Below are 24,716 nucleotides of genomic sequence, written 5' to 3' on the forward strand. Positions count from 1 at the left end.
CAGGAAGACAGCGATTAGACTTTGTCCTTTGTCCTTTATCAGAAAGCTGTGGGTGCAATGAAAGCTTGCCTGAGATTCATCAAGAACACAGAACTTGATACTCAGAGAAAGCAGCAACAGGACCCAAAAGAATACAAAACAAGATCAAGCACAACTGAACCATTCTCTCCAGAAGGGTTAGAGAGCGGCTAAGGTGGGAAGAAGGCATAAACAAATCAAAAATTCCTCTATAAAGAGCTATGATGATGAGAGGAAGGACCCTAAAACATCAACAAGCAAAACCTCAAAGAAAAACCCAGATTAGGTATAAGTTCAATTAAAATTCCTGGAATAAATAAATCAAGAGTTTAAAAATGGTTTTATAAATGAAACGAGTAAAGAATTGGAAAATAAATGAGACTATGGAGGAAAGATAGAGAAATAAAGTTAATAACTCCATGATACAACAAGAAATGATAAAGTCAGAAGACTGAAAAATAAAAGAAAATGTGAAGTATCATATCAAAAGCAACTGACTTGGAAAACATCAAGGAGAAAGAATTTAAGAAATCATTGGACTAACACGAGCAAAACAAGAGCCCTACAGATGGCTTCAGCTTTCTCAGTAATTTAAATATTCATTCCTCGATCAGTCAATAAGCATTTATTAAGTGCCTACTTACTCTGTTCCAGGCACTATGCTAAGTACTCGGGTACAAAGCTAAAGATAGCCCCTCCCCTCAAGGAGTTCACAGTCTAATGGGGGAAGCAACATGCAAACAACTATGTACAAATAAGACATAGGATAAATTGGAGTTAATCAACAGAAAGAATGCACTGGCATTATGTGTGTGTGTATGTGTGGGGTGGTTGGGAAAGGTTTCCCATATGGAAGCCAGAGGTGGAGATGAGGAAGGAGAGAATTCTGGGCATGGAGAACAGACAGTCAGGGAAAATTCATGCAATCAGGACATGGAGGAACAGCAAGGAGGCATGAGTCACTGGATCAAAGAGTACGGTGGGCAGGTGGTGTAAAAAGACAAGAAAGACAGGAGTGTGCCAGGTTATGAAAGGCTGTGAATGCCAAATTTTATATTTTGATCCTGGAAGTGACAGGGAGGCACTGGAATGTATTGAACAGAGAAGTGACATGTTCAGGCCTGTACTTTAATGGAAAATGCACTAGAGATACCAAAACAGCAGGCTATTGCAATTGTACAGGCATGAGGTGATGAGGGCTGTACCAGATTTGTGGCAGTGTCGGAGGAAAGAAGAAGGCACAAAGATATTAATTGATGTGAAAGATATTAATGACATAAAATCAATAGGACTTGGTAACAAACTGAATATGGGGGAGTCAGAGTGATGAGTCGAAGATGACATTTAGGTTGAAACAAAGCAGTGGGGGACAAAGAACAGGGTTTGACTAATACAGCCAGGGCAGGGGTTCAGAATTTCTGGAATGGAAAGAGTACGACTAGGTGGAAGTTTGTCAATCTTTGACAAAAGAGTTCAGATGGGTTATCAACATCCTTAGGGGGTCTGGCCTCAGCATGGAGTCCTCTCAAAGTATCAGGCAGGTTAAGCAAAGGGAATAGTGGGGGAAGCCAATGGAATGGGGGTTTTCTCTTTTCACTGCAGGTAGATCAGGCCAAGCTTGGCCAGGAGACCAGTAAAAGGAGCATGATGGAATGATGTTTCGCTTCATCCATACATGCAGAAACCAGGAGACTGGCGAGGGAGCAGGATGAAATGGCATCATTATCCCCTGTAAGGGAACTTTGCAAGCACCGAGGTGCAAGGTACCCAGACCAGAAACAACACTACCACCACAACCACAAGCAAAAAACCTAGTCTCAGCTCTCAAAGAACTTACATTCTACTGCAGCAAGAGACTTGGGAAGAAGCTGGGAGGGAAGTGGTAAGGATGAAGTTGGGGCTTGAGCAGTGAGGGGAAAGTATGGAATAACCATTTTTGGAAATATGATAGGGAAAATACAATTATAAATTCAGAGCTGAAAGAATCTCAGAAGCCACCTAGTCCAATCTCCTCACTTTACAAATGAAGAAACTGAGGCTTAGGAAGGTTAAGGAATTTGCCAAGGTCCACAATAGATGCTAGAGGTTGGATTTGAATCAAGTTCTTTGACTTTAGAGCTAAAGGAGGGAGTAGGAGGGTTGAGAGAGGAGGTTGGGAGAAGACAGGGCTGGTAATAAATTATAAAGATGTATAATTCCATTTATAATAAAATAATGCCCTAACTTTAAGTGTTTCTAAAATAAACAATACAAATGTATTACTTTAAGTAGTAAATTACTTTGACGGAAACAAGGATTTATCAAACATGAAACAAAGCAGCTTCATTTAATCCATCTTACTATCACAATGAGCATAACCTGAATTACGTCCTAACAGGATTTTTATAGAGAGACAACAATATTGAACAACATATGACCATTCTAACTTATCTACTTCAAATTTAGAAAGTGTTATTGAGATACATAAAATATCCAAAACATTAAAAATTTTATTTACAAATACTAAATGTATAAACTAAGGCCTAATTATCCAATTTTTCAGTCATGAATAAAAAGACTTTGTATAGAACCGTTCATGTTCACTCCTTTGCTCAAAAACCTTCATTAGCTCTTTGTTGTTTCAAATGGTCAAACTCCTTTGCTGAGCAGTTGGCGACCACCACCCACCTTTTTTGTCATATTTCATATGCTTCCCTCATCCATGTGATCTATACTCCAGCCAAAGAAGACTCTTCTCTGTTTTCCAAACACACCCTGGACTTTTTCTGCCTCTATTCTTATGACTTAAAATGTCATCCTTCCCTCTAGTCCCATGTCAGATTCCTACCAGTTTTAAAAGTAATTCAAATATCACCTTTTTCCTAAAGTCTTGCCTGAAAAGCTGTTGCTAACCATTCTCCCTCTTGACTTCATGTTGTACTGTTTCAAATCCAATACACTTCTAACATTTTTGTGTATTATAAGTTGTATGTGTTCATGTCTTACCCCTCCACCAGACTGTAAGCTCTGAAGGAAGAGACTGTGACTCAAACAACCTCTGTAACTGCCCCAGCACAGTGTTATACAAAGAAAGCCCTTAAGAAACATTTCTTGAATTATTCCTCATTGGAGTATCAAACAATTGTCCTAAAGTTCTCAGATCTATTTGACTGGTTAAGTGATCAATCTTAAAACAGTAGACATCTCAGCAGTTAACAGTGACACAGTTTTGACCAGAGTCTTTGTAGCTAGCTTAGAATCTCTAGTTCCATGGATCTCACTTTTTTTTTTTCTGAGACAATAAGGCTAGGTATTTATCAAAGCTTTTTGTGTCTCTAAGTTTCTTAAAAAGGAAACTAAAACAGATCTTCTTTAGAAGTAGCAACACCGGGGCAGCTAGGTGGCATAGTGGATAGAGTACCAGCTCTGGAGTCAGGAGGACCTGAGTTCAAATCTAACCTCAGATTTGTTACTTCCTAGCTATGTGACTCTGCGCAAGTCACTTAACCCCAATTGCCTCACACACACACACACACACACACACACACACACACAAAGTAGCAACACTGACATGTAACAAAAATGATGATCACAATAACAAAATTAGCTTGCAGCTTGCAGGGGTGGGGAACCTGTGGCCTTGGGGGAAACTGTGGCCTTGAGGCAACACGTGGCTTACAGTATGGTGTATCACAAGTCACTTGCGTCCCCCTGTGACCACTCAGCCTGTGCTCCCTAGAATTCCCAAGCAGGCAGGACGTGATTGATGACTGGTCAAACCACTTTCTCAACATTACTGTTGCCAGTCACTACCACCACCACTGCTGTGGTTTGCTGTGACTACATTGTCCTTGAAACCCAAACAGCTTTCCTACTTACTTCTGTGTTGGATTAGGCAGACCAGGGGGACCAGGGGGGTAGAGGGGTAGGATGTGGGAGTGGGGGGCAGGCAGTGTGTGAATTTTTTGAGAGTGGGGGAGGTCTCGTATTCTAAGGCATCCCTAGTTTGCTTCTTGATTTGAGTTTAGGAACCAACACTCACATTGCTCCTTTGTATTATCTTTTTAAATAGATTAAAAGCACCTTGAAGACAGGGGCTTATTTATTTTGTATTGTACCCACACTCCCCCCTGCTCCTTCTTGAGACTGTGGGTAGGTGAAGAATACAAACAAATATATAATTTTAGCCTTCTATGCTATGAGATGTTTTCTTCCTACTTGGCTCATTCAATTATATGACAGAATTATACCCTTATAATTTCCTCTAAATTCTCTTTAAGTTGCTTACCTACTCTTTTCCCTGCTGATGTATTATTTCCATTCATTCCAAGCCCATGGGTAGACTACAATTAAAGAACAAAACAACATCTACAAAAGTGAATCAATGGTAAGAGGAAAGAACATTAAGTAGCAATATTTTATGTAAATATTTAATATTTACAATATTGTCAGTTTTTAAAAAACAAAACAATACCCATGAAAGGTAAATGTAGCCAAACTATCCCTAAGGTTCCAAATGTATTTAATTTAAATTAACCAAGAACAAATCTATGAATGCACTTATATTTTATTTTTTAAAACACTTAATAACTAGATAATATATTGAAATGTGATGACCTAAAAGGAGGTTCCTGAAGTGGAATAAAAGTAAATGAATTCTTTTATATTGAATTATATAATGATAAATTTGATAAACAGAATGAAATATAATAACTTCATAAAGAAACATAGCTTGATATTATTGAATTGGAATTTAACCATAAGCCTCTTCATTCAATTATAATATTAATATATTTCCCCAACTCTTTTATGCAAATTAAGGAGGGAGGGAAAACACTTGGAAGGTCAATACTTACTAGAAAAAAGTCAGCAGGTTCAATCTGGGTAGAGCTTTTCCTAAGGCTTTCTTCCTGAAAATGCTGGAGATTTGTAGACAGTGCAATGGCAGAAGTCCAAAGCCTGCTGGCCCCACACGAGCTCTGTAAACCGTCTCTGCTTGCACTTCGTGCCAGCGAAGCAAGAAAACCTATGTTGTTTACAGAACCTACAGGCTCTTTGGATGCCCTGTTAGCCATTTCTGTGATGTCCCGAGCCTCGCCTTTGGAAATAATATTGGATCTTTTACCAGGTGAGTCAACTTTAACACCACGAAATCTAGTAGTCCTAGGAAAGGAAGGATCAGCTATATTTCGGACATCCAACGATCGAAACACATTTTGTGAGGCAGGGGACCTGAGGCTACCAGTCTCAAAGCATTTGGACTGTCTCTGTGGTTTCACTAAAGAGCCGTGATGTGTTATTGGTGCAGAATACCGAAGAGGTGACAAAAGCCTGTTCTTCTGTGGGCTTAATTCACGAGGGTTCAGAATTGAAGTTTCCATGGCCTCAGAGTTCAACATTCTCGCAACAGGCTTATGATGCTGCTCTGGAGTTTTAATATTTTTATCCCCATCGGTCAGTACAAGGTCCTGGTTTACCTTCTCTGTGCCATCCAGATCACTGTATTGTTCCACCACATTTTCTTCTGCTAACAAAGCAAACGCATCCATTTCAGGTAAAAGAGATTCTTCAGTGGCACACAACTCCACACTTGGAAATATAACAGTGTCTTCCTCTGTTTTAGATATTAAATTTTCTGAAAACGTTTCTGTCTGTGTGGACAGAGATGACACTAGAGGAAGGACAGCATCGGGGATGGACTGTTTGGTGCTTTCTAATTCAACATGAGATACTTTAGCTGGTAGTTTAATGCTACTGATTGATTGGGAGAGTGTGGTGCTCTCCCAATTATCATCTTCCTTAAGGAAATCAGTAGTGAGAGATGGTATAGGTCTACCAGTAGTGGCCAAAGTAGCCAAGGCTGAAAGTGCATTCTGTGAAGGCTCAGCAGGATATGAATTCCCAGGTGGAGGCAGGCAACACTGTCCAATGTGGGGGAGTACTCTCAACAATCTGTGGCGAGCAGCTGCCATTGAACCACTTGAAGGTCGAGGAGCCAAAGGTGGACGAGATTTTACCTTGACAGTTTTCTTAGGCTAAAAGAAAAGATTCAAATTATAATATCAATATAATATATCGAATAATATAATATCATTATTATATAATAATGTATATGCACGGTTATTAACCCTGTCCAGTTAACAAGAATAATTCAAGAAGAAAGAAGTGCTTTACCAGCTTGTATTAGTTGATCCCTCAAATTAACGTTTAAAGATGTTAATATTCCAACCTACTGCAGTTTGGATTATGTCAAAAAGACATGGAATCTCCTATTTTAAAAATCAGTAGAGAAAATGGCATTTTTCTTTTAAACCATTTTGATGCTGTTTTGATTGATAGGAAGTAGATGGACTGGGTCAGATAGTCATTTTACCTATTTTAAGTGCCTAAAAATCATACTTGGGTTGGCTAAGGGATGAATCAGGTGACCTCTAGGAGGCCAATTCATCAGGTATTCTACTGAGTCACATGGAGAGGCTTAAAGGTCTTGACTCTTATTTTTCTTAAAAACGTGGTCACATTAGATACGGAGGAAGATCTACTTTAGCCATGTTAAGTAACTTACTATTCTCTTTGGAGAAAAAGCCACTTCCTCATGTTGCTGAGATTTTCTACCTGACGTAGAGTGCTATGATAGCTTCAAAGATATCAATATGGGAGTTGGGGTCAAGCAGCTTTGTCTAGTTCCAAGTTGGAGGCCTTAAAATTTAGGGATCCTCAGAGAGGGAAGCACAAAGAATATGAGAGTCTTTCTGTTCTCACCTTATTCCCTTAAACAGGATCCTAGAGACCAGCCTGGTCCAAACAGGAAGGAAAGAAGGTAGGGCAAAGTTGCCCTAGGCAGAGGAAAGCAAGCATCCCATTTAAAATGTAGAATTTAGGATCCATTACAAACGTGTTTTAGGATGGCACTTAAGAAAAAAATTATTTTAGGTCTGGGCTAGATTTAGAGATATAATTCTATAACCTACATATATACATGCAAATCATTCAGTAACTTAAATGACAAATGGAGCATATATTCACATTAAAATAGCACTGTTTACAAACATACTACTTTTAATATTTCAATGAGCAAAGCCAACAATCTAAAACAATTATATATAAATAAATGTATATGTGTAATATAAACAGAAATAAAAATATACAAAAGAATACAAACAATAGGATGTATCTTTTAAATTTTGCTATGGTAAACAATGGAAAAGCCTGGCCATGTGGTGACTGCTTCACCTTTTTACTGAGGTTCATGGTCTCCATTTTTGCCTTCAGTAGCTTCATTTTATTCATAGTGATAGAATTTTCAATTATCTGTTGCCCAGAGGGAGAAGGCTCAATTTCTTCATCATCATCTGTATATAAATTATAAACTGAACCAGCACTGCAAAAACAAAAACAAAAACATCCTGTTATCCAATGCACAGTTGTAACTACAGACAAAATGATAAATTCATCTGTCAGCATTGTGTAAACAAGAGGAATATTTTTAAAAGCAAGTTTTGGGAGGAGAAAAAAAAATTAAAATGATAGCGACCATGAAGTGGAGATGCTAAAAATATAGGGTTAATTGAGCTTCTGGGAATCTATTACACTGTGACTTTTTTTTTTTTTTTTGCACTCACTGTAGTATTCCCACAGATGCAAATCCAGTTCCACAAGGGTCTCCTGCTGGCATGGCCAAATCTGTTAACTGTGTAACCCAGACCACAGGCTGACCAGTTTTCCAATAAACAGACAATGGTATAGAAGGGAAGTCCAAATTTCTATCCATCCCGAGGGGCCTCACGCCATATAGGAACTGACACCACCCATATGGAAATGACATTCTATTTCTGCTCTTAAGAATAAAACAAAACAAAAAACAAAAACATGGACAATTTAAGGCTTTCCTAAGTGTTACTTGGATATGTAACCAACCACCCATATACCCAGGATCTTAAAGCATGAAAAAACTCAACCCTAGCAAATTCATAACTTGAATAATGTGAAACTTTTTTTTTTTAATGCTTTGATGGAGGGAAAGTATTCAACAGTGGAAAGAGCACTAGATTCAAAGAGTTTGAAGACCTGGGTTTGAGTCCTGACCCAAATACTTACAAGTTGTGTGACCATGGCCAAGTCACTTGACCTCTCTGATCACCATTCTCCTCATCTGTAAAATAAGGACAATACATGGACCTTCCTCACAGGACTGCTGAGGAAAAGTGCTTGTAAACCATAAGGGACTAAGACTAATCTGAAATATTATCACATACTGACTCTAAGAACATATTAAATGATACGATCTCTGAAAATAGAGGATGGAATAAAGTATTACTCCAGTGCCTTATTATGCTATCAGACTGTAAACTCTGGCCCATTCTGCCAAGATAGAAAGCCTTGGAGTATGGACATGGCAACAGAACACGTCTAAATAATTTAAGGACCAGCTAAGTTCAGAAAGCCTCATCCACTGAAAGCTGACCACCAACTGATTTTATTTATTGGGGGGCGGGGGGAGTGCATAACAGCTCATAAAGACACCATCTTCTTTACTAAGGTATGGAGACTGTACTGTCTGCAACAATAGTATGAGTGCCCATGATGATGAAGTCATGGTTTTGCATAAGCTTTGAAAGAAAAATCATCATAATCCTTATTTGTAATTTTCCAAAAACTTCACTTTGGTTAAAACTCACTGTGCAGGAGTTTGCTTCCAAGCCCAACTTAACTATTAAGCTGGGGGAAACTTCATTTGGATTTTTCAGTACTGAGGACAGAAAGAAGAAAAGAGGAAAACCCATAAAGTTTGATTTAACAAGGAAACTTGCAAAGAGATATGAGAGTTCAAATTTCTAAGGAATAGCTAAATTTTAAATATACCAGAATGGAACTGAGTAGGCAGCAAGGTTGGATGCTTTTCTTGTTTAGAAGGACTACTTAAGAGTATACATCTGTGCAAGAAAAGTTTGCAAATGCAAATTTCATTACCACCCATGGCTGAATATACTAGGAGAGTGACCACTGGCCACTAAGGGCACATTTGGCAATATCAATATTTCTGAAGCATTCACTTCTACCCAAGGGAGGTGATTGGGCAGCCCACTTCCCTTATTTCCAATTAATCAAAGTGATAATGCCACCTCTAAAGAGGATGTGTTCATTAATTTCCCAGAGAAGATGAAAGGAAAGAGGACTGCCCTATCAGTACAAATGTAGAAGTGGTAGGAAAGGGGCACAAAATGGTTGAACCACTCACTTCCAGGGAGTGGAGGTGATATGGCTTTCAATTTTGAAGGAAGTGATTTTAGCAGCTCTTTCTGACTAGAATGGTTTTCTGAATCATGGCTGTTACTGCTTATTTGGTACTGTACCCTTTAACTATTGCAACGCTCTTGCAGGCTAAATGGCCTTGACCAAGGATGAACTAGACATTGGTCTCTAAGCCTCCACTTTGTCACTTTTGTGTATTTCAGTAAAGGCACAGGGCTTGTAGCATGTACTTCATTTCAGTTTCAGCTATATCTGGGAATGGGGTTGGGGAAAGATTTTTTCTCCCCTATGTAGTTCAGATTCATTCTGTGGTGTCAGAAAGGAGATGTTTTTAATCACCATTTAGAAGTATGTATTTAAGTTCAAAATCTGTTAAGAGTTTCATCTTTGCTGATGAAATCCAGGTTGTTTTGTTGCCCCTAGAAAAGGAGATATGGGGATATATACTGTATAGATGCATATGGAGAAGGAAACTGCATCACTCCAACACGAAACTCTACAGTATGCCAGAATATTAGCAACATTTCCACAAATTTGCTTCTTTTGGAAACAGCATGATTTCTGAGATCCTTAGCAGTTGTGAATAGCATAAAATTCTTTTAAATAGAGGAATGTTGCTAGTTTATTGTGACACACTGGTAAATAATCAGATGCTAAGAAATTTTTTTCTGCCTACCAAACTTAATTTTTAAAAAAACCTGTATCTGAAAATAGGACAAAAAGAATGGAAATAAAGGACATACAGTCTCAATGAACTGCAAAGATCTAATTATTAAATTTACATGGCCCAGAAAGTTTTGCAACACTACTATTTCATACAGGACCTTCTTTTCACTATGTCAGATGGTCTTTCAACACGGTTCTTATGGCCAAGAAACTTAGGATTTTTTTTCTCCCTCCACTTAAGTAATGAAATCATTAACATTTTGATGCAGCTAATTAAGTACCTTCTCAGAAAAATAAAAGTGACTGATTTGGGACAAATTTTATACAAACTTAATCAGGCAGAGCAGAATAACAGAAATTTCTCAGTCTGAAGAGATGAAGAGCATCTAGCTCAATATTTTAATTAAATGAAAGAAGAAACAGAGATCTTGTGAAGTGATGTAAAGTCATGTTAAGTGGCAAAATAAAGATCACTAATCTCTTAGGATCAAAATTCATAGATTTAAGGCCAGAAGGAACCTTAAGAGTTCAAAATCAATGCATTAGAATAAATATGAGGAAGTAAAATTAGTGAATTGCCTACAGCACAGAGTCAATAAGTATCAGAGGTAGGATTCAGAGGTCCTGTACAATACCATGCTGCCTTTTAATAAGCATCTAGTTCTTCCAGATTTTTCTAAGAAATGCAAAATCACCAACACCCATTTGACTAGAACATGAATGTTTTCTAGGTTGTGACCAGATAAAAAAGTACTTTTTAAGATGTTCCTGCCAGCTCAGACAGTCATAGACTTTGTAGATAAAAGAATCTTTTGTGATTACATAATCGAAACACTTCATTTTACAGATGAGGAAATCAAAACCCCAACAGATTAAGTGACTCGGTCAAGGTCACACAAATAATGAGTAGCAGGAAAAGGGATTTGAACCAAGGTTCTCTGACTCCCCTTACTTCTATGTCTTTCCCCTTTTTTGTTATGTACTTCTGATCCTGTGGATCTGGGTCAATTCTTATAAATGAAAGAAGGGGGGAAAAGAAGAAAAAAAGGTCAAGTAGTATTAAAATTCAAGGAACAACAATACAATCTTAGTCTAAAACCTGGTATGAACTACATATTTATAAAGGCAAACTGTAGGAATATTATTTGCAAATATATATTTGATTTTATTTCATATCTAATGATAGCAAATAGGAAAACCATTAGATCTTCAGGGTAGAAGAGCTCGTTTAGAAGCAGATGAATAGCTCTGTTAACCCAGGAACATAGATTCTTTTATTCATCAAACATTTATTAAACTCCTACCACGGGCAAAGCACTGTTCTGGTCATTAGGGGAAGACACACAAATTAAATTATACGCGGTCCCAGCCCTTAAGAGCTCACAATTTAGTAGGAAGACAAGACATGTTCATAAATAACTATAACACAAAACACACATTGAGTGCATGAGCAAGTTTAAAGCTATCAACAAATATTTCTCTCCTGTCTTATCTTTAATACTTCTTTCTAGGAAGATAATACAAGGAAAAACTCCTTGGGGTGAATGGGTAACTTCTGTAAAATGATCAGATAAAGATTAAAGGTAAGTTCAATTATGAGAACAGAAAACAGTGACATCCCTGTTTAGGTGCAACTGTTCCATTAGAATCCAGCTACAGAAACTAGCAGCTCTGTCCTAGTGGAAAAGAAGAATGCAAATAATCTTTCCCAAATCTTTCTCACTTCCAAGCAGCAAGAAGGAGTATTTAATAATCAGACTAGATGACATAGGCCCGATGGAGTTCCCTGGGGCTCATGACCTTTGGGTTGCATTGTTGTTCTGAGAAACTGATGCATATGGCAGTTCCCCAATACAACACCAACCAATTCTGGTAGTGAACCACTTTTTCTGGGCCAGTCTATGCTAGTCAGATGTCATGATCATGGCTGGTATTGTCACTAACAAAATGGCCCTGGCACCCTGTAAGGTATATGACCAGATAGTAGAGCCTCATTATGTTGTCTTCACAGGAAGTTGTGTGAAGAGGAAAGGATGTTACTACTATTGGTACTCTGTCATGAGAAAATATGGCCAAATCATGCCTGTGGACATCTATGTCCAGAGGTGCCCTGGCAAATATTTAACAATTGGCTCTCCTCGGGGAAAAAAGTGCCCTGAACATATTTTTAAGCTTAATTTGCATTATAAATATTTTCTCCATTATTTTCCTAAGTTCAAACAATCAACAAAACATCAAATCAAGCTTGGATTTACAGAATTTGCTGATTTCTGAGGTATAAATGCTCCCAATGAAAATTTAACAAATAGCTCGTTGAGCTGACTTTGACACAAACATCTATGTTCTAGGCTGACCACCCACAGCTGAAGTTCTGTTCGACTAAGATCCTATAGCTTCAGAAAAAGATCAAAGCAGAGAAAAGCCTCAGAATCTGATCCTGGAGATAGCAGCCTCTGTTTGTGGAAAACAGTTATGCCCCCTGGCTGTTATTTGTAATAAAATGCAATCCGCATGAATTGCAATAAAATGACCCAGATGACAGACACTGTCGTCTCCACTTGGTAATACCTGAGATACCAAGGGCAGCACAGAGCACTTGCTGGGCATATATTCAGGCCTGGCCTCAAATCCTGCCTCTGGGCTCTGCCCCTTGAGTAAGTCTCTTAATTCTGGGCATCATTCTGCCTTATCTACAGAATTAAGATACTGAATCACATGACTTCTAAGGCCCCTTGCAGCTCTTTAATCTGTGCTAATTTCAAAAAGGCCAAAGGATGCATATTAGAGATTAGGGCCACAACCTCCACGGGACTGCAGCATTTCTGGGAAGTCATCTTGTAAACACAAAGAAGTCAATGGGCACTGGGTGAGAATGACACATCTTTCCTACTCCAAGCAGCAAGTTGTGCTGTGACCAGGTAGCTATGATGGCATTCACATTCACACATGATCCCCACTATCCTAAGTATAGCAAGAATATGTCTTCCTGAAGGAAGTTATACAAAGAAAACCCGTAGGTGACTAAGAGTCTAATGATTACAGGTAGACTTAATTTATATGACCTGTGTAAATCAGGGGTTAGCTACCCATGGCCTGGGGTAAATACAGCTACTGCCTACTTTGAGCTAAGAATGACTTTTATATTTTAAAATAAAGTTTTATTGTATTTAAAAATGTAAAAAAAAAAACATCATTAGCTCAAGGCCATACAAAAATAGGTGGCAATCCCAATTTGGCCCTCTGGCTACAGGCCTCATGGTGTAAATTTAAGTTCTGTCAATCAAATAATTCTAATGTGTATCAGGAGGGCTCAGTTTCAAGGAATCATGGTGAATCCTTTTGTAAAGTGACTTTGATATAGCAGAAACTTGATAAATGCTTACTGGTGATTAGAAAACACATACAAAAAATTTTAAATATTAAAATTCAATTATTTCCACAAGAGAAAAAACTGGCTATTCAAAGTAGATGAATCTTTATCCAAAACAGGATTCACCACTAAGTTTCATTATGAGGTCATAGTGAAATTTCCTTTAAAGTGATAAACAGCTATAATTTAACAAAATTATTATCCATTTTAGGCTGAATACAGTACTTTACATTAGTGTTTTAGGGCAAATAGCAATTTTAAGAAATGTCAATATTTGAAAACCTTTGGGACTTTCCTGATGGAGTTGCTCGCTCCAAGGAGATGCAGCTTTCAAGCCTTCAGTGCCTTAGCGAGTGGCTATGGACAATTACTGAGCCATAGAGTACAAACAGGAGATGGCTGGGCATCCACGTAGAACCTGCTGTGTCTGATCAGGCTGCAGATCAGAGCTTGTTACTTTGCTGCTGTGGCTTTTAAAGACTTATTTGAAGATCATTTCCATGCTTTCATGGAAATTGAGTAAGACTCATGATGGGAGGCTGACATTTAAACAGACAGAATTTATTCAACACAAAGTAGTTTAGTAAATCTAGTCACAATTATTTTCAAAAGCCTTTAGGTAATAAGCTTTCTAGTTCACCACTAGCCTTGTGACATCCCTAGGCTAAGTGCACCAACAACATATGGTCTTATTTCCAACAACAGCACATTTCCATCAGCACATGGCCAAAGCCGTGCCAGTGCCCAAGTCAAGATGTCCACATGAGCCAACATAGATCCAAACCGCCACAGTCACCGTCACACTGCACAGACTACATAAAGAGGTGCAGGTGCTCTCTCCTTCTCATGTGACGTTGGTTCCCTGCAGACAAAGGGCCTGCCAAGTGTCCTGTGAGAACGATCAGGCTCTGCAAGTGGTTTGCAGCCTGTCCCCATAGCCTTGCTGCTTATTCAACCCTTGTCCTGTCAATGCAGCAACTGACATGCTTTCAACCCACTTGGGCATTTTAATTGGGAAGAGTAAGGAAGGAGAGGAAAGCTTTGAGAAACAAAATGATGCCAAGAAGAAAACTCCAGTTTCAGGCTAAGGAGGGAAATGGTAAGAAAATAAGCTCATATCCAGGACTTACTTGGAAAAAAACAAAACAAAACAAAACAAAACAGTAACTTCCTCATTACTTCTCACCTTGCACTAATGCAACAGTCCCTGTCATGAAGACTTTGTCTTTCTAAGCCATCCTACACACTACTGTCAGAACAGCTCTGGCTAATATCCAAGCCTGACCATGCCATTTCATTTCCTCAAAACTCTTCAACCATTCCCCACAAGGCTACATGAACAAAAGTCAAGATTCATTAGCTTGGCATCAGAGTTCCTATAGATCTCACACTTCCAGCCTTTATGCACACACTCTTACGTCCTTTTGACCAAAATAGCCTACTTGTGACTCCCTCAACAAATACATTTTGTAAGCTCCCATCTTTGAACTTTTGCTTATACTTTTCTTACATCCAGATTTTCTCCCTCCTGAAACAATTTTATCTATCCTTCAAGGCTGAACTCAAATGTCATCCTCTCCATGACATCTTCTCTGGCCACCCTAACTGGAATCAATCTCTGCCTCCTAGTAACTCTCAGAGCACCTTCTTCATGTCCTTCTGTGTATTTACAGTCTATTTCATTTTTTAGCGACCTGGGAAAATATATCTTTTCCATTGTCTAACATATTGCTTTCTACATTGTTACATGTACTTCTTGTACATCCTGTGGCCAGAACATTCACCCCAGCTTCTTTTACACTTACACACACCATGAAGATAACTAATGTTCATATTTATAACCCAGAAACACAAGGTCCTCAAATCATCAAAGAAAAATTCAATTATGTTCCACATACTGGAATTGCTGAGGAATTAACATATACTAATTTTGGAAAGGCTTCAGCAATTAGGTTTGAAACTACAAGGTTTTATCCTCGGAATTCTGGTTCTTCCAAATAATAGATGGATAACCTTGGGCAAACGTCATCCCTCTGAGCCTTGTCAAGGGATGCATCTATAAAAGCTTGGAGCAGATGATCCTGAAGGGCCACTCTAACTCTCAACCCTATGAACCAGAGAGTTTATTTTACCTTAACATCTGACCAAGATAATAACTTCTCACAATTCTGTTTTCCAAAGAACTTTCTTTACAACAATCCTTTAAGGAAGGCAGTGTATTATTGATTCTACTTTATGGTTAAGGAAACAGAGGCACAAAAGGTTAATTAATTTTCTTTTGATCACATGGGAAAGTGTTAAGGCTGGGACTTGAAGCCAGCACTCTAACTCCAACACTAACCCTCTTTCCATAATATCGTTCTCCTACAAATGTCTTACCTCTTCTGGGTAGTGAAGGTTTTTTTGTTATAGAAATCAACTGGTCACTGAGTATTTACTGGGCACTTAATAAATGATGATCATAACAGAGCCCCTTTATAAGACCAGTGAAAAGGAAATTCTTTCTTTGTGAAGTATGCTGAATTTAGCTTTTACTGAATAATTACACGCCAGTGTAACATGCTCTGATCCAAAACATATCTGAATTATTTAAAAATGCAACCTTTTCATAGTTTTTCTAAGGGGGTAGAAGAAGGGGAATCAAACTTAATAAAGAAATTTCCAGGTTAGGTTTTCAAGCACCTTTCAAAGAGCCCACTATAAACCTTCAGATTAAAGAGGCCAGCACCAACATTAATATAATGTGAATTAACAAGCTGACAGTATGTCTAGAATTTCTTAAGCAATTTTATCCCTTGGGCAAAAGCAAACAAAAATATCTATTCATATAATGAAATTATCTGGACAAATTTCAGTAACTTTAAAAGATTTATCATATATTTAGTGTTCTATTAACTTTCCCCTTTCTGAAGCAGGCAGAGGGATCCAAGCCCATTTTACCTTAAGGATTCAGATAATGGTGTTAAAGTGCCATATCCCCTATCTACTACACGGAAGAAATTCAACTGATCTCCTTCTCGGTACACCAAAAAGGTGACTTGTTTGTTGCATGAGGACTTCTCCCAGACCTCATCACGACTGGAGTCCGTGTATTCAGCCATTTCCCTAAGAGGGTCTTCCACTGGAACTACAAGGGGAAAAAAGAATGATAAACAGGCTCTCAATTTATCTTTGGTTTAAAGCATCTCAATATACTCACAGGACCTGATAAGAAGATCTATTGAAATAATGACTTCTTGTACTTACTACATATCTCTAAGCAAGTTTATGGCATTTGGGACCTTAATATAATATCCTCTACGTTTCATAATTAGAAACATAAAGTTATAATTTCTAGTTCTCAGGTTCCATTGTAGCATCTTCACACACAAGTTTCATTATGTCAGTGCAGGTCTATTTATTACAGAGTGCCTGATAGGTCAGTACAGATGATAATTTTAATAATCATCTTGCCCCTTCTCTGTCACTGTAAAAAGCAACAAGTAACACACCCTGTACATTATGCTAGGGTGCAGATATATGGAATTAAAAGAAGCAATGAATCCACAACCTTGGCTTACTTTCTTAGACAGCCTGGCAGAAAGTGATACAAATGAGAAGATGTATTAATCATATTAGGGTCCTGTTTAATACAAATGAAGCTGAAATGTAATAATTAGTTAATATCCTAGTTCTTCAAAGTATTTTCAGAGAGTATCCAATGTCCTAGTAAATAGTGAATATAAGGTCTTTGGATGCATGAGGCAAAACAGACATTGGCTGGGGAGGGGTTGCAGGAAGGGGATGGAGGCTACCACAAGTTGTAGTTGTACAAAGCGATGTTTATTGGATTGCTTTTGGTGTAGGGCAGTCTTAAAGATTCTCTCAACACCAGAGCAAAACAAAGGGAATCTGTTCCCAAGGTGTTCAGCCATTGGAGGTTTCAAACTGGTTAAGAGAAGTCATAGGCTGTACTGCCCTCCCCAAGTCTTATAAAAGATTATTTCTATGAATTCTATAACCTAAAAGCTAGATTTGCAGTAGAACTGAGGAGAGCTTTTGTTTATAGTCTAAAGGCCTTCCAGCTTAAAATTCTAGGGTTTGGGATTTTATGTGAGGATCTTGGAAAGATGATCCCCCAAAGCACATTACTACCATGGATATTTTGTGCATCATGCAGCAAAAGGACCAGTGTTGTAACTCTGACTCTCATGGTGCAGCAGAAAGTGTTCAATGACTAAATTTCACCTGGGTGGTTTTGATTTCATTTCAAAAGAATCAATACAATTTCCAAAGATGCTGCTGTGTGCTCTATTCCTTTTCCTGGGGATTACTCTAATTCTAACATCAGAAGTCTAATTCTCATGCATGAGGGCAGGGATTAATTAACATACTGCTGCTTGGCACTACTGGCCTCCTTAGAAACTGCTTCCCCAGCCTTAATAAAGACAGAAGACAAATGGATTCATATATTGCAATATAGCAATAGCACAAAAACCTCAAAAGGCACAGAGCTTCTCAACATGGCACAGGATAAGTAAGGATTCATGCATGCAAGGTTGAATAAATTCTGGTTAGTCAATGGGGGGGTACTATGATTTCCTGCACATATGATCCCTTTGAGAACTCATTTGTAATGTATCTTTGCTAGCTATTATCATCCTCTTGGAAGGTTCTTCTATCTGGAAGCCATGCTAGTAAGATTTGCAATGCTGATGAAATCCTTACAGAAGGCTACACAGGGCTGAGACTGATCACATAGGCAACATTAAAGGAGCTATGTGGACATTATAGGTATGTTGAATTCCTAGCACTTGGACAGCAACCCTCACAGGCTTCTAGGACCATGGATAACAGTTATTGTCATAAGCCTAATTTATATGTAGCTCTACCCGGTAGTCTATATATATATATATATAAATCAAATTTTGGCAAGAAGATTTTATACTCTGAAAAATCTAATAATAAAAATCCTTTTATTTTAAATTCTTTAAATAAGCAAACAGGGGCAGATAGGTGGTGCAGTCAATAGAGCACCAGACCTGAAGTCAGGAGGACTTGAGTTCAAAGCCAACCTCAGACACTTAACAGCTGTGTGACCCTGGGAAAGTCATTTAACCCCAATTGTCTCCAAAAAACCCAAACCTAACCAAAAAATAAGAAAAAAGATATGAGCATATCCATTTTGAGACTCCTTGTCCAACTCTCTGAAGGGGCCCATGTGCCGAAAAACCCCATCAAATACAATATTCACACAACAAATAAACCTTGACAGATAAAATAATTGTTTTAATAAATTCAAGTGTTTAGGTTCAGCATCATCTATAGATAACATCACCATTAACCAACAGGATGGACTTCTGGTTGCAATCTTTCAAATGTACAGTAATTGAAGAGAGAATTATCTTTTAAAGATACTACATGGATTTCTGAGTTGGTATGTATCCCATAAATCCATTTACTGCTTTAATGCAAAAATATTTTTATTTGTTACAAGGGTGGTTTTTATTTGGGTGGGACAGACACAGATGATTAAAATGAAAATTGTTTAAGAAAACTCTTTAAGATAATGAGTGAAATGACAGAGAATTATTTTAACCATAAGCAGAATTCAAAGAATAGAAACACATGTGTACTCAAACCAAAGATGAATTCAAGACTAAAAATGGTATTTCTTAACTGTAATCTTTTACTGGTACTAAGATTCAGTGCTTATCAAGGAGAATTCTTGTATCTATGTACAACTTTTACACTCAGCCAGATTTACACTGAAGTATGGCTGGATTAAGCTCTGATTCAGTTTATGTGGGAGATTCAAGTTTTTACTCAGAATCACAAAAAATATTCCATATGAATAATCTCTAACTGCTTGCTGAAACACCTATCCTTAATTAAGTCACAGGAAGCTGTAGGGAATATGCATAAAAGTTTGATGTTTCAAAAAGTACTTTCTGTTCTTACGTTAATACAGGATAATAATTCAGAACATGTTTACAGGGTAAGAGATTTAGAGCTAGAAGGAACTGTAGAAGTCAACTAGTAAAATCCCTCATTTTAAAGATAAGGAAATTGAAGGCAAGAGATGATAAGTCAACAAGTCAAGTCAACAAGCATTTATTAAGTGCTTACTATGTGTCAGGCATTGTGCTAAGTGCTATGAATACAAAAAAGACAAAAACCAGTCAAAGGCAAAAAGATGATCTCAAGCAGCTTATACATTCATGAGGGGAGACAAAATGCAAACAACTACCTAGAAACAAGATATATAGGAAGCAAACATTTATTAAGTACCTACACTGTGCCAATCACTTTACAATTATGATCTCATTTGATCCTGACAATGACCCCGGAAAGTAGCTGCTACTATTATTATCTCCATTTTACAGATGAGGAAACTGAGGGAAACAAAAGTTAAGTGACTGACCCAGAGTCACACAACAAGAAAATGTCTGAAGATGTTAGAACTCAGGTCTTTCTGATGCCAAGCCCAGTAACTCAACCCTAGCTGCTATTTGTATGTATGTATGACATAAATATGCATATACACGTACATACATACAGACATACATATATGTGTATACACACTGGAAAATTGCATATAACCTCTTTCCTGACTTCCGTCTTACCTCTCTAACCTCTTATTAGGTATCGTGAACGAGATGCACCATGTATAACTTCAACTCAGCTTGTCTAAAACACAACTGATTTTCTCTCCTCCCTGCAACTTCCAATTTTTCTAACTTCCCTGTTACAGTCAAGGGTCTGTCATATGAAAGGGGAATGAGACTTGTTCTGTTTGACCTCAGAGGTGGAAGACACAAAGAGGCAGATTCAAGTGTCATGCCCAAAGTGGGGTGGGGTGAGACTCCTTGGGAGTCAGGGGGCTCCCCCCGGGGCTCCCCCTTACTAGAATTCTTCATGAAGAACTTCTCAAGGAATGAATGGTCACTGGCGGAATGTGACTCCAGGGAATCTTGCTCATGTGCAGGTTATACTAGAAAGACTCTCAGATCACTAAAAATAAATTAATTAATTAAACAAAAAAGATTCAGATCACGTCCAAGCGGAAAGTCTGTGAAAATAAACATTTTTTAAAATTCATATTCAAATTGTTTTACTTTATGTGCCTACCTCTTCTAGTATTTATTGGTCCACCGCGCATAGCTAACACCAGTTTTAAGGTACAACCTTCTGAAATGCTGTGGATAAAAAACATAAGAACACATCACCAAAGTGTATTTAGAGCTCAAAAATACACATAATATTATGCTGGCTGGCTGGACACAGAATCTATCGTCAAGAAATTTGAACTAATATGTTTCAAGGTAGAAAAAGAAGAGGCTATGTATCCAACTGCTTGAACATCAAAACTCAAATATGATTTTTGTAAGTCTTTTGTATTTATTTGCGCTGGACCAGGGATTTCATGTGGCATAGCAACTCCTGATAAGGAAGCTTCTTCAATCAATGCAAGTTAGTCAGTATCAGTTCTGCAACTTAAGGGTACTGGAAAGTAGGCTGGGTGACTGAAAGGTTGGGGGATGTAGCCAGGGTCACAGCCAGCATATGTAAGAGACAGGACCTGACCCCCAATCTTACTGACACTGAGAGCCATTATGCTATGCACACTTTTAAGTATGTGTATTATTTAACAATTGTTAGTGCTTCGGCAAGGAGAAAGCCAATGGGAGTCTTTTCTTTGAAACAGCATTAAATGCTGAAGACTGACAGGTTTTACGGAATTATCTTTTGACTACAACAAAAGGGAAATAATTTGGCTATTTGTGGGCAAGAAATCATTACAGACAAATTTCTAGAAAATAAAAGGATCACAGATTTAGAGGTACAAGAGACCTCATACACAACCCACTCCAATCCCCTTATTCTACAGATAAAGAAATTTAGAGGGAATGCATGGTTAATAAAGGTAGGATAAGCTGGCAAAAAGAGTGGCTAAATAGTTTTACAAAAGTGAAATGCAAATGATTGCAACATATATAACCCATATCAAATTGCTTACCTTTTTTATGGTCAGGGGGAAACTTAGAACTCAAATTTAAAAAAAAAAATGTTAAAAATTATCTTTACATGTAACTGGAAGAAATAAAATACTATTTTTAAAAAAGTGAAATGCAAACTGAACACAGGAATAAAAGGAGATGTATCTCAAGAAAGGGACTTGAACCTTAGGGTGAGAAATCTGGATTTGATGCCTAGAGGAATTGTGCAAAAGGTGCAAAAATGTGGGGGGCAGGAAAGGGGAGCATTATTAAAGCAGTAGAAACAAAAAACAAACTAGCGTCAGTGTGATTACTTTTCAATACCATCAGAATTTTTAAAAAACATGTACTTACTTGTAATCATTCAAGCAATAATCATCTTCGAGCTCCATGTTATTCCAAATTAAATGTTGCTGACAGATAGGAATGCCTTAAAAGGAGAAAAACCACAATGGGTTAAAAATAATTCAGTGCCATTTCCAAAACAGGATAAAAAGCAATTTTATTTATAGCATTATCTATAGACAACATTTTAAACAACTCTTTGTATTTTCTTTATTTTCACACTGCCTACCTCTTTCACATGAGGTATTATGGCAACACTCCCTCGCCCCTTTCTGAAAAACTAGACTGCCAACCTTAAAACCATGTGTAAAGAAAGCCAAAAGGTTCTCTCATCTGTCCCACAACAACAAATGTATCTGTATCCTGCTTCACAGTGTATAAAGCATTTTCCTCAAGACAATCCTGGGGGATAAGTAGTAGATGTAGTCTGCTCTGTACTTCACAGATGACTAAGCTGGCTCAAAAAGATTCATGACCTGCTACTCAAGGGCACATGAGTTACTAAGACTAGTTGGGGGGACTCAAAACCAGGTTTCCTGACTCCAAGTTCAGAATTTTTCTACTCCTATGATTTACCCTGGATTTAACTATTTCAGCTACTCAGAGAGACCTTTTTGGCTTATTTAAAGATTTTGAGATTACGTTCCAGACATTTGAGAATTATGGGAACTCTAACCTCTGGATAAGTAGGGGTAGTATTATATTGTTTTTTTTTTTGTTTTTGTCTTTTTGTTCTACATCAAAATTTTGTTTGGTTCAAAGGTGCACAAAGTTAACTAGTATTTTGTGAAATCATTTAATAGGAAAAATACTGTTAAAATATTCTCAAACTTCAACTTGAATCAGCCTAATAGTTCACTTGGTTTAAGTCTCAGTATTTAGGGTCTATGGGACTACCTTATACAGGACTATATTGCTTTGAGTTCTACTTATCAGCTGTAAGATTACTGGATAGGTAAGTTATAAGAAAATCTAAGATGTAATCCACTGTTTGCTAAATTAAATTCTGTGTAAAGTTCCATTGTGTTTCTAACTCTAACCCCCAAAATTATGAAGAATTAAAATCAGTTTATTAGCAAAGAAAAATTCATTTCTTATTACTTACACATTTATTATCTGGGGAAATAGACAATGGATAAAAGGCATATGAATTACCCACCGAGTACCTGATCAGTTGAACTGGAACCAATGTGTTAGCATTTTTAATACTTTTTTTTTGTTCAGACCTATGATTTCACTGGTGTCAAGAAATCACAAAGCAGATCATCAATGGTTCTGCAACATTTATGCCAGTCTGAACACAGCCGCCCAGCTCACCGAGACACTTGCTCACAGTTACAAGCCCGTATATATCAGAAACAGGACCTGACACAGGCTATGAAATGGGTTGTCCCTGGACACGGGGGTTTCCCTCTCCTTCGAGGTCTTCAAGCATGGCCTGAATGAACACTAGTGAGCAGGTTGATTAAGTTATAGGGGGAATTACTTTTCACAATGAGTTAAAACTCAATGGCACATGAAGATCTTCTTCCTCAAAAATGCCTGATTCTGTGAGGATAGTGCAGATATTATCTTCATTTTTTTTTTTTTTACAAATAAGGAAATAAGTTTAGCAACTGATAAGTTTGTAAAACCATGTGAAAACCATTATACAAGTATAATAAAGAAAAGGGAATGATCTTTCTTCTCCTTTCACATCTAATTAGTTGCCAAGTCCATAATACTTCCCATTTGTCATTTTCTCCCCATTCACACTGCCACAACCCTAGGCCAGGCCCTCCAGCATCTCTGGCCTAAACTACTTCTGTGACTTCCTAATTCATTTTCTCTGCATCTGGTCCCTCTCTTCTCCAATCCATCCTCTACACAACTACCCTGCTGAGATCCCTACAGGAGAGGTCTGATCACGTCACTCTCTGTTGGAGGATATGATACAAAGTCCTTGGTTTGGCTTTTAAAGCCCTTCACAGTCTGGTTCCAGACTCTCTCTTCAGATTTTCAGCACATCAGTCCCCCACCCCTAATTGGTCTTCTTTACTGTTCCTCACAGAGGAGACTCTATCACCCAGCTCTGTGCCATGATCTGGCCTGGAATGCACGTGCTCCTGGCCTCTGCCTTGCCGTGGCCCTCGTCATTTTGGTACAGCTCACGTGCTGCCTGCTTCCCATAAGAAGCCTGTACTGATCAGCTTTCCTCCACTACATTATGCTATATACATTTCGTATTTAATTTTCCATGCACTTGTTGTTTCCTTCCAGTAAACTAAGATCACTGGGGATGGGGGATGAGCTTGGTATGGTGCCTGGCACATACTCCATGCTTGACGCTTGTTTAGCTGAATTATACCAACTCTGAGGCAGGTCCTCATTCTACATGCCAATGGTCTCCAAACTTTTTTGATCAAAATCCCCTAACAGTAAAAAAGTTTGAACACCCTCAATGTATGTAAACATATTCATTAATTGTACAATATACTAAATTTACAATATATTGTCATGTTCATTATAAAACACACACAAAAATTTTAAAAGGCTGAGATAAAGATGAAATAAGTTTCAAAAAGTATTCTGTTTATTAATGGTACAAAACACCTTTTTGCTCTCAGAATTATTACTATTACTAAATGATATTTTAGTGAGAGCAATTTGATCAGTTTGATTATTTTAAAAAATTCTGGCCGAATACTGTGTGAAACAGTAATTTAAAGGGAAGGGGCTAGGCTCATTCTATTTCAATTCATGATTTTAATGGCCATCATATTGAAAAAGATACTCTGCCAAAAGACACATAGCTCCACAAGGGAGAACTGTATTTCTGGCTAAATTTAATTACTAAATAATAACACTCATTTCTCAATACCATCCACAGATTATGCAAAGGTTTTTATTGAAATGTGACTGGTAAATTTCCATTTTCCTTTATGACAACCCATTATTCTTGAAAACTAACTGCAAGACATTACGTGTTTATATTTTTTACCAAATGGGTTCAAAACTCCTTGAAATTTGGAAAATTTTTATAATGATGGTCAAAGGATTCTGTTTCAAACTTGTGAAAGTGTACAAATGTGATAGTCGTATACCATCGTTGGCAACAAAAGCTTATT

The 24,716-nt window shown here is 37.7% G+C and overlaps 1 protein-coding gene across 3 annotated transcripts in view; it reads right to left on the bottom strand.

Annotated features, from left to right (window-relative positions):
• Positions 1 to 24,716, bottom strand: part of ZFAND4 (zinc finger AN1-type containing 4) — a 54,672-nt gene that overhangs the window by 14,092 nt on the left and 15,864 nt on the right. For 2 of the 3 annotated variants that reach the window (XR_003567724.1, XM_027846319.1), the window contains exons 3-8: positions 21,619 to 21,694; positions 20,396 to 20,463; positions 16,226 to 16,412; positions 7,231 to 7,378; positions 4,854 to 6,032; positions 4,286 to 4,340 (exon numbers count right to left, since the gene is read on the bottom strand). Coding sequence is in view for 2 of the 3 variants with exons in the window: in XM_027846319.1 (XP_027702120.1) it covers positions 4,286 to 4,340; positions 4,854 to 6,032; positions 7,231 to 7,378; positions 16,226 to 16,412; positions 20,396 to 20,463; positions 21,619 to 21,694 (1,713 nt within the window). In the remaining variant the exon portion in view is untranslated. Of the gene's footprint in view, positions 1 to 4,285; positions 4,341 to 4,853; positions 6,033 to 7,230; positions 7,379 to 7,619; positions 7,830 to 16,225; positions 16,413 to 20,395; positions 20,464 to 21,618; positions 21,695 to 24,716 lie in introns of all 3 variants that reach the window. The other variant, XM_027846318.1, reaches the window with a different exon arrangement.

The sequence above is a fragment of the Vombatus ursinus genome, unplaced genomic scaffold (assembly GCF_900497805.2).
Source record: "Vombatus ursinus unplaced genomic scaffold, bare-nosed wombat genome assembly UNPS02015129.1, whole genome shotgun sequence".
Lineage (NCBI taxonomy): Eukaryota > Metazoa > Chordata > Mammalia > Diprotodontia > Vombatidae > Vombatus > Vombatus ursinus.